The following is a 10,882-nucleotide window of genomic DNA, read 5'->3' as shown; positions in this document are numbered from 1 at the left end:
GGAAGCAGAGGGGGAGGGAAGAGAGAGGAGAGAAAAGTGGGGGAGAAAGCTGCAAAAAAGCAAGAAAAGAGTCAGAAAGCGAAATAAACAGAGGCTAGAGACCTTTAGACAGGTGGGAGTGAAGAAAGAAAAGAGATAGGAAGCCAGGGAGTCTTACGCTCGGGATCGCCCCACGCAGCTCCAAGCGAGCCTGGTCTGAAGCGTCCAAAGCGGAAGGAAGGCAGGAAGGAAGAAAGGAAGACAGAAAGAAGTTATGGTGGGAATAATTAGGTCTGCTGACCCTTTCTGAGCAGATTAGAGCCTAATTTTAATAAAACCAAAGCAACTCCCCAAATTGTGAAGCCCATATTGGGAAAGTTATTACAACATCTTATGTACATTTAATGATCATTCATGATTCACTCCTGTTATTTTTATTTGTGGGTTTTGTTGAAAGCAGAAGTTTCCAAAATGCTCAGTCATTCATAGTTGGTAGGGTAGGTAGGGCCGGAAGGGATCTGAGCAGATCATCAAGTCCGACCCCCTGCCATGGCAGGAAAGAGTACTGGGGTCAAACGACCCCGGCAAGGTGTTCATCCAGCCTCCTTTTAAAGACCCCCAGGGTAGGAGCCAGCACCACTTCTCTTAGAAGTTGTTTCCAGATCCTAGCCGCCCTGACAGTGAAGTAGCGCCTCCTGATATCTAGTCTAAATCTATTGTCTGCCAACTTGTGACCGTTATTTCTTGTCACTCCTGAGAGTGCTCGGGGGAACAGGGACTCCCCCAATGCCTGCTGGTCCCCTCTGACTAGTTTGTAAATGGCCACTAGATCCCCCCTCAGCCTTCTCTTGTGGAGGCTGAACAGGTTCAGGTCCCGTAGCCTCTCCTCGTAGGGCCTGTCCTGCTGCCCCCTGATCATGCGAGGGGCCCTCCTCTGGACCCTCTCCATGTTGTCCACATCCCTCCTGAAGTGCAGCGCCCAGAACTGGACGCAGTACTCCAACTGTAGCCTGACCAGTGTCGCATAGAGGGGGAGGATCACCTCCTTGGACCTGTTTGAGATGCATCTGCGGACGCATGACAAAGTATAGTTGGCCTTCCTGACCGCGTCCCCATACTGTCGGCCCATGTTCATTTTGGCATCAATAATGACTCCAAGATCCTTTTCTGCCTCTGCACTGATGAGAAGGGAGTTTCCCAGCCTGTAGGTATGCTGCTGTTTCTTCATCCCCAGGTGCAGTACCTTGCACTTGTCAGTGTTGAAACCCATCCTGTTCTCATCCACCCACCCCTGTAAACTGTCCAGGTCTGGTTGCAGCCTATTCCTCCCTTCTAGCGTGCCCACTTCCCCCAACATCCTAGTGTCATCTGCGAATTTGAACAGGGTGCTTTTTACCCCCTCGGCCAAATTGCTGATGAAGATGTTGAACAGTGCGGGCCCGAGGACCGAGCCCTGTAGAACCCCACTGCCTGCATCCCTCCAGGTCAAATAAGGCCCATCCACCACCACTCTCTGGGTGCAGCCCTCCAGCCAATTAGTGACCCATCTGACTGTGTAGGTGCTGACTCCAGTCCCCTAGTTTTTTAATGAGAATGGGGTGAGAGACAGTGTTGAAGGCCTTCCTAAAGTCCAGAAAGACTGTGTCCACCGCAACACCTGAGTTGAAGTGTGTTATCTAGGAAAGGTTACAATCAGTGGAAACAGAAGATATTTTTCAAATTGCTAAACAGCCTGTTGCTAGCATAACAATAATTTATTGTATAGATTAAAAGCCAAATGCAATTTAATAAAAAGCATGAACTTAGAAATAGGTTTCTTTGCTAAACAGCAACAGTGCTGTTTTCATTCTAGGTTTTAAAAAAAGAAAGAAACCCCCAAAACATACATTTTACTTGTCAACTAGACTGATAAACAGATTATTGAGAAAGCTAAGACAGCATGTTTTTCCATATACAGCACACACCTTTCCCCACCCAAAAAAATCAGCTGTCGTGCCCAATAGGGACCAATGTAATTTGGGCTTCAGGGGATTTCAGAGGAAAGCCCAAAATTTAGCATTTCCCCCAAAGCTCTGGAAAACTGTATTTGGCCAGAAATGGCCTAAAACCATAGGGGAAAGGGAGGGCAAGAAAAATTGTTAAACAAATATTTAACCTGAAGTGAAGAGAAGAAAGGCAGCAGATTCCCAGAAAAACTGTGGAATCCCTACGTGTTTCTGGAGCTCAGCTAATCAGGTTGTTTGATTCCCCACTTTGGTGGGGAGCTTATAAGCCCTGCCCAGGATAAAACAGGTAAGTACCCCCTGCCTTAGGGGCTACAAGCACAGGAATGCTGGGTGCCTCCTCCCACAGCCAGGCATGGGGCGGAGGATGCCGCCATCAGAGGGGCTCCTGCCCATCATGGCTGTCCCAAGACCCACTATGCTCTGCTGCTGTGTGGAAGCAGAGGGGAATTTCCTCCTCCCCTTCTCTGTGCAACGGGGCAGAATGGGGCTCAGGAGACCCATGCCAGGCAGGAAGAAGCCCCTGCAGCGAGAGCACCCTACACTCTACACCTGGCCAGAGGTGTGGGAGAGCCCACCCAGAAAAACGCCTGAAATTGGCTCTGGTGAGCCTGCAGGGAGCCCACTTTTCCCCCTGCCAGAGCCTGAATTACAGTGGTCCTTAATTATAAGTGAGGAAATATGGTAATAGCAAGTTCTGTTGCTTAGGCTTCTGCAGAGCAAAAGCAAAAGAGAGTTTGTAATTCACATGGAGCAAAACAATGAATACTTGCATTACTTATTTTAACTGAAGATTACTTTCTACCCAACTCACTCATGATAAGCAAAACTAAAGGAATAGTTGAAAGCTGACAGGAGTTTATAAGTCAACAACAAATCTGGAGTCGCAGTGTTGTGAAGAGTCTAACCAAGTGATTTTCAACCAGGGTGCCACAAAACTCTGGGATGCCTTGAGATCCTTTTAAAGATGCAACAGGTTGCTGCTCAATATTAGCACTATTAGGTATGCAGGCATCTAAAGTGATTCACAAGATAAATACAGGGTCTTCAAATAGGAACCCCATAGTGTCAACAACTTTCTGACCTGCTGTGGCCTGTTTGAGTTAATTTCTCTGGTCAAAAAAACAAGTGAACACTAAGGGCAGGCTTTTTCCAACGCAGACCTCAAATCTAAAAAAGATTGAGAACCACTGGTCTAACCGCAAGACATAACCCAAGGCTTTTTTTTCTGTGACTGATTCTCACCTATAACCAGATATTCAGTTATTATTTATATAGCAACAAGAAACTGCTGTGTTGACAGAGCTGCTTGATACCTGGAAGTCACAAATTTCCTCCTCCTTTGCTCTGCTTCCCAAGTCTTGCTCCTATGAGTCTTTGGCAGTGGATGACAGGAAACACAAAGTTACTGCACTGCACCTCAAATGTTAACACAAGCTATGGATTGCTAAAAACTAGGCATGCTACTCTGATTAAACAGCTACATGTCTCAAGCTCTACAGAAGCACCCCAAGGAAACATGGATTTTAGGACAACACTCAATAGGTGTTTAGTTCCATACTTCACTTGAAGGCCTTGCCATTTCTACTGAACATTAGGGTTGCGCAAAAGCAGCTGCACTCAATTCAGATTTGGAAAATTCATTGATTCAGATCACTGTCCCCGATTCAATTCAGCCGAATCTGAAGATTCGATGCTGATTCGGGGAATCACTGATCCAGCCATAAACACAGCTTTAAATGGGTTTTTTTCTACATACCTGGAGGTACCAGGTGCGGCTCATGAACGCTTCGATGGTGGGGTAGATGGAGCGTCCCACAGGAGCGGGGGTGGCGGGGTGGGGGGTGTCCCCCGCATGCTCGGCAGCAGACCCAGAAGTGGACTGGAAGTACTTCTGTGGTCCACTTCTGGGTCTGCCGGGTAGCACGCTGGGGGGGGCCCCCCACAACTCCCCTGGCTCAGCGATTGGACCAGGGGGGACCCCGGGTGCCCCCCTCAGACCCAGGAGGCACCAGTCACTGAGCCAGGGGGGCACAGGGGGGCCCCCCAGTATGCTCCCCGGTGGACCTAGAAGTGGACCAGAAGTGCTTCCAGTCCACTTCCAGGTCTGCTGCCAAGCGTGCTGCGGACACCCCGCCTCCCCCCACGCTCCTGTGGGATGCACCACATGCCCCAGCATCTCAGCATTCATGAGCCACCTGGTACCTTGAGGTATGTATAAAAAACATTTACAGCTGTGTCTATGTCTGAATTGCTGAATCTTTCTGAATATCTCAGAATCGATTTGGAGAGATTAAAAGGTCTCCTGATTCGATTCGGATTCGGATTCAGAGATTTGGCCATTGAATCAGGCCAAATCTCTGCCAAATCGAATCAGGGACCGAAGCTTCACACAGCCCTACTGAACATGAGTAATTCAGTGGCTGCCCAGTTAGCTCAGTCATGCAGGAATGGGTTCCCTTATATGCACCTGCTCATTGCTTTTTTGCTTGTCATTCAGCATCTGCACTATATCCAATCACACCCTTGTTGTCTAAGAAATAGCATTAATATTATTGCCCTTTCAATGAGCAGCAAATTGCAGCAACTGATTTTCTACACGGGCTGCTAAAAGAAAAAAAAATAGCTTGCCTGGCCCATGCCTTCCTTATCCTTTGTCTCCTGTTATCTGTTAAAACAAGGAATACTCTAAATTCTAGGACACATTGATAGAAAACTCCATTAAGAGATAATGTGAGTCAGACTTCCCACCAAACACTAGAGGGCTGGGGTGCCCTGTAGAACTTTTGATGCAAGCTGAGGGCAAAAAGGTAGGAGACTTCTGTAACTTCATTAATCTTAACTTCATCATCTCACAGAAACTTATTTGCAGAAGTGGAGCAAGTAGAATAGGTGTAGACAGCTTTGGGGTGAAGAGATGGCCGCTCTCCATAACACTGTGCTTCCCCCATTCAGAAGAACAAGGAGCTGACAAAGCTTTTTTATCTGCTTGTGGTTGCAATCTCCTTTCCTACTGGCAGTTTATGAATGGTCAGGAAGTTGGGGGTCAGATTGAAGACAGAGGGTATTGTTTTGGATCTTGAAAAGGATTTTTTGGTTTATGAGGGATGATTTCCATTGCATGTGCAGTCCCATGAAGTTTGCCTTCTCCTAAAGCGGGAAAAATCCAACCTGTGATATGGCATAGTACATAAATTGTCAACCATTTTGCCAACATCTGTCCTCCTGCTTCTTTGCTTGATATAAAGGATGTTCTTTCATCCTTATCAATAATGTAATCTTAGCACTACTCCTTCAGGTAATCCAAAAAGCAATTCAAAGAACCATGGATGACTTTCTTGGAATGTAATCTAAAACTTCTCTGTCCAAATGCATAACTGTGATTTTTGGCACCCTGCATGTGGGGAGGGAGGTACTCAGCAGAGGAGAGACTTCTTAGAGATTCAGAAGACTTCACCTGCTGTCCTGCCACCACAGGGCAATCTCTCTTCACACTTGGAACTGTTGCCACTACAACTTGGTGCCCCACTTGCTCACCCACAGTTATGCTGCTTGTCTGTGTCATGAACTTGTTTGCAAAGTAAATCTCTTTTTCAAATGACTACCTCTGTGGACAGCAGCATAAAGAATGATTTCTAAAATAGAGAAGTACTACTCAAAAGATCACAAGAAAACAAGAGAAAAGATTTTCCAACAAAATCCAGAATTTCCCACACTTAAAAGTATTTCAGCAATCAACTGAGAAGTTTAAAAACGATGACCTCCCTTCTGCAGTACATATTTTCATAATATGTGCTTTCAAAACCCAGTGCTTAGAGAATGAAATATTTTGTTCCCTTGAGTAAACTTGTACAGATTGCTTGCTATTGATCTTTTGAGTCATGTTTCTGGCAAAAAATGCATATTCTAGAAATTATAAGCACTAGAGAACAAATTACGTAATCTATGTATAGGTTTAACCCCTTCTACATAAAAGTAGAATAAAACTGTACAAAATCAAGGTGATAAGACAAAGTCATTCAAAGCAAAGCAGCAAAACATTTATAACATTTGTAAGATAACAGTTTAATGTAAAGGGTTTGGATTCTGCTTTTTTTTTGTTAAATTTCAGGTTGTGAACCACATGACAATAGAAAAAGTCCTTTTTGATGGAAAATGGTTGCTTCAAGTCACAGGGCATCACTCAAAGAAGAAGAATGAACATCTATCTATCTCACTCTGTAAAATCTGGATTTCTTTTTATACAGATTGCATCCAGTAAGATTATGTCATAATTCAGGAAAAAGATCAGCTCTACCCCCAACCCCAAATGTCCTATGACTCTTCAGAGGATCACCTCCATTCTTCCTGTACTAACAGAAAGCCAGGACAAAATGAACTAGATGGCAAGCCATCTAACAGCTAATTCAGCACAGTTTACAGAAAATCATAATCAAATATGAGTGAGCTGAGTGTGAGGTGTTGCCAGGTCAGCAATGGCCATAGAAAAATCAAACAGAAGGATTTTGGATGCAGCCTAATTTAGGGTGTGCCTTTATCTCCTCCTCCTAAAATGCATGTGCTTCTGTTGGGTGACTGCACTGGGACTTGTCTCAAAAACTTGTCTCAAAACTTGTCTCAAACTCCATACAGTCAACTTGAAAACACCATAAAACTATTTGACAGGTAGAAAGGTAATAACTAAGCACATCACTGTCTTCATCAAGATCAATAATTGAGCCACGTAATCCACTTTGATTTTATTGGAGTGCTAAGGCAAAATTCCAAAGACATAAATAAACTTCTGATTAGTGAGCAAGGCTTTTGGGCCTGCATTACAAAGAAGGTCTAACCAGATTATCATAATGGTTCTTTCATACTTATAATACCATGGTAATTTAGAACACCACAGTATAAAGTAAGAGCATTTCCCAGTAGCAATTACATTATTTCCTTATTTTTGTTTTAGTCCTCTAAAAACAAAGTCCAGAGGTATATATGATATACAGTAATTTAGAAAAAAACGAGTTTTTACTTGCCTCAGATGCAAACAGCTACATAGTGTTCAAGTGACGCACAGTTTTGACCAAGTAGATAGCAATATCAGTGTTTCCATAATTCTTTATTAAGAATTACAGAATTTAAAATGTCTATTTCCAACATTACCTCATGCCTGGGCCTCTCACTGATTATTTAAAACTACATACATCTAGAAAAATCAATGACAGTACTACAACAATACATACCAATGTATAGTATGCTTGGCAAAAACAAAATGGTCTGCTGTTCTCAGCCAAAAGTCCATTTCCATAAATTAATTGTGAATTGTAACTGGACAAGATCTCTTTTCTAAAGTTTCCAGCCATTGGCAAATATGCCCAACACACAGGAAGTTGTATTTATAGTTGCATTACTGTTCACAATATACTAATTCTCTTTCAACCAGCAGGACCAGTGGCAACTTCTAAATGAATAGTCTTTTTCCTGGGATGGTATCATCATAATGTACAGTTTCTAAATCTTGGGTCAATTTTGGCCATGGAAAAAATACATCAGAGGAGTTCTTTCCATGGTTAAACAGTAAGACTTATTAGACTCCTCTGTTTGAAATGGTAGGAGTATGAAATCTTACTCTTGTAGCCTTTGGTTTTATGATTCAGTAAAATCTTTAAATGTGCACTTAACTTTAAGAATGAACGGTGCCATACTTGATAAATCCTTGGAGCAGGGATGTCTAACACATAGTCCAAGGGTTGGATCCATCTTCCAGAACCATCCCATCTTGCCTGCTGATACTCTGGCAGGCTATTGAAAGGTTGGCAAAGGTTCGTGGCATTGCCTGCCACAGAATATGGGGGCCTAGGGCCACGATGGACATAGTCATTGGCAACAGGGGCCAAGTAAGAGTTGAGTTTGACACCCCTAAATTAAAGTTATACATGTGGTTCAATGCCTTACTGAATTCGGGTCTAAACAAGCTACATCCTCACTTTACCAGCTATCTGCAATCTTTCCTAGTCTCGGAGAGATTCAGAAAGATTCAGAGATTCAAAGATAGACACAGCTTTAAATGTTTTTTCTACATACCTCTACGTAGCAGGCAGCTCGTGAATGTTGTGATGCTAGGGCAAATGAAGTGTTCCATAGAAGCGCAGAGGGCTCCATAGCACACTCAGCAGCAGACCCAGGAAGTGCACCAGAAGCACTTCTCGTCCACTTCTGGGTCCACCAGGGAGTGTGGTGCCTCCTGGGTCTGGAGGGTGGCCACAGGGGGCCTCAGCGGGGCCCCTATGCATGCTCCCCAGAGAAAGTACTTCGGGTCTGCTTCCGGGTTCGCTGCCTAGCATGTGGAGGGCCCCCCCACAACTCCTGTGGGACACTCCATCCACCCCAGAATCGCAGCGTTCACAAGCTATGCTGGTACCTTGAGGTATGTAGAAAAAATATTTAAAGCTATGTCTGATTCTCCAAATCAGCATCTAATCTTCAGATTCAGATTCGGCTGGATCGAATCAGGGACAGTGATCCAAAACAATGAATCAAATCATTGTCCCTGAGTCGGGCCAAATACTAATACTAATCCGAATCAAATAGGTCCCATTTCACATGCCCTTAACAATAAGAAAAGATTCTATGGATATTTTGCCCTGACTAAAAGACTAAGAAAGCTATGGGTCTGCTATTAAATAACTAGGGCAAATTCTTTAGCAGAAGATGCAAAAGAGCATATCTGCTCAATAACTCGTTTGCCTCAGTCTTCACAAAAAAATTAGACTGCTAACAAGCAAGGCTGTGCAAAATTTTGCCCTGCATTTCATCCTGAAGCTGTTTCCATGCATTCTGAGCTCAAAACAGTGAAATCAAAATGAAACAAAAGCCTTTGAAACAAAACAAGGGAACTCAAAACATTTCAAAAGTTTCAGATTGTTTAGAGTTTTGAAGCCAGGCTTACTGCCTTCAGTGCCAGTCCCAGCTGGGCGCACACACCTCCTGTCATCCGGCAGGCAGATGGGGGACTCGCCTGCACCCCCGGGAGGCCTGTGGGGGGCTGTGCTGGACTCCTCCCGGAGGTGCGGGCCCCCAATCTGCCTGCGAGATGACAGACTGGCACTGGGCACAGCCCACACCCAGTGCCAGGAAGATTGGTGCTGCTGCTGGTCCCAGCCAGCAGCACCCGGCTCCTGTCATCCAGTAGGCAGCTCAGGGGCACACACCCCCGGGAGCACAGCCCCTGCAGCCCTCCCGGGTGTGTTGGTGGCCCCCGATCTGCCTGCCAGCTGACAGGAGCCAGGTGCTGTCACCTGTGGCCAGCGGCAGCCAGGGCCGTCCCTGGGAGGGGCGAATCGGGGCAACTGCCCTGGGCCCCGCACTTTGGGGGACCCCGTGGAGCCCGGAGGAGTAGTCGTGGTGAGTCTGAGCTGCCACCGGCTTCGCATCTGACCACTTGCTCCTCCCCTCCCTCCCCCCGCCCCAGTCCCGCTGCCAATGGCAGTGGTGGCAGCGGCTTCTTTGCATCCAGGCCATGCAGGATTGGGGCAGGGGCAGGTCCCTGCACAAACTGATTTGCCCCAAGCCCTGCACCCTCCTCAGGTGCCCTGGCCCTACCCACCTGTCCCACTCCCAGTTGCTGCTCCCCACCTGTCCACAGCCCCATCCATCTGCCTGGCTGAGTGCAGGGAAAAGCCACTTAAGGAATGTTGGTGAGCTGTTGTGGGTGGGGGCAGGGGTGGGGGACTGACCCGACTTGTGACAGCTCACCTTAACTCTCTAAGTGGCCCTCCAGCCCAAATAACTGCCCACCCCTAGACTAGATGACCTCTAGAAGTCCCTTCCAGTCTTGCTTTTCTATGATTCTGTTTACTTAGCATTCATCTTGTCTTTCATGTTTTGCTACGATACAGAGAACCCAACACCATTATTAAGGATGGCCCCACTGAAGAATAGTGCTTTGAAAAGTTTAAAAATATACAATTCAGCACTTTGAACAAAAATAGGTTAATACTTTACCAACTGAGGAATCCATAAAAGGCAAAACCAGTGAAAGACGTGTTCTTACCTAAAATTGAGAAAGGGAAAAAAAGAAAAGAAAAAAAAAAGAATTGTCACTCTGAGTACTGCACCTTCAAAACACCAATAATTCCACAACAATACACTATGGCTACAAAGGCAGCCATGGAACAACCAAAAGAAAACAGGAAGTTGCACTAGAACAGAAAATTTTAATTTCTTTGAAGTAATAATTAAAATTAACAAGGAAATCACAACTAATATTAATAAACAAGTAATAAAGAAAACTTAACATTAGTACTATGAAAACTGTCTTAAAGCAACCACTCAAGGAGCAATTAAAAGTTTGTTAATGGAAATAGATCTTTAAATATAATTCACTACAGATTGTACTGAGAAGCATACATGTGTGGAGAATAAGGTGGTCAGTTAAGCCAAGGAGTTAACTGTTGCAGACTCAGTTCCTTGTTCAGATTTCACTGAGCACATCATCAGTACCACAGGGCGCAGACCAGGTGTTGCTGGTGAACTCAGACTGGTGGGGCAGTGGAGCATCCCATGGGTGAGGGAGGTGGGGGATGGTTGCAGCCAGCTGGGAGCAGCGGCGTTTGCAGCCTCCCTGCTACTAGCCAAAGTGCCTGGCCAGCTGCAACAACAAAAACAACCGCCCCCCCCCGCCGGGTGGGACACTCCACCGCCCTACCAGTCTGAGTTCACCAGCCGCACCTGGTGCAGACAGACATTAGGACCCCACTTTAACTCATGGCACTTTACATAAAGATAACCCTCCCCCCTGCCTGGCCCCACAGACATTCGCCCATTGGGTGGGTGGGGGGAGGGGAGAGGGAGGGCTGGAACCAGCTTACATCAGCCCAGGCGAGCAGGCAGGGACACTCAAGCAACATCCCAGGAGG

At 45.7% G+C, this 10,882-nt stretch overlaps 2 protein-coding genes across 2 annotated transcripts in view; one reads left to right on the top strand and one right to left on the bottom strand.

Annotated features, from left to right (window-relative positions):
* Window positions 1–10,882, top strand: part of FILIP1L (filamin A interacting protein 1 like) — a 322,841-nt gene that overhangs the window by 118,251 nt on the left and 193,708 nt on the right. The gene's annotated exons all lie outside the window — the stretch shown is intronic.
* CMSS1 (cms1 ribosomal small subunit homolog (yeast)) overlaps window positions 1–10,882 on the bottom strand; it is a 201,334-nt gene that overhangs the window by 180,680 nt on the left and 9,772 nt on the right. The window contains exon 2 of the mRNA XM_025213837.1: window positions 9,969–10,017. Within this exon, the coding sequence (XP_025069622.1) occupies window positions 9,969–10,017 (49 nt within the window). The remainder of the gene's footprint in view (window positions 1–9,968; window positions 10,018–10,882) is intronic.

Source organism: Alligator sinensis, unplaced genomic scaffold, assembly GCF_000455745.1.
Source record: "Alligator sinensis unplaced genomic scaffold, ASM45574v1 scaffold622_1, whole genome shotgun sequence".
In the NCBI taxonomy this organism is placed as follows: Eukaryota; Metazoa; Chordata; order Crocodylia; family Alligatoridae; genus Alligator; species Alligator sinensis.
This window is presented reverse-complemented; position numbering and strand designations above follow the sequence as displayed.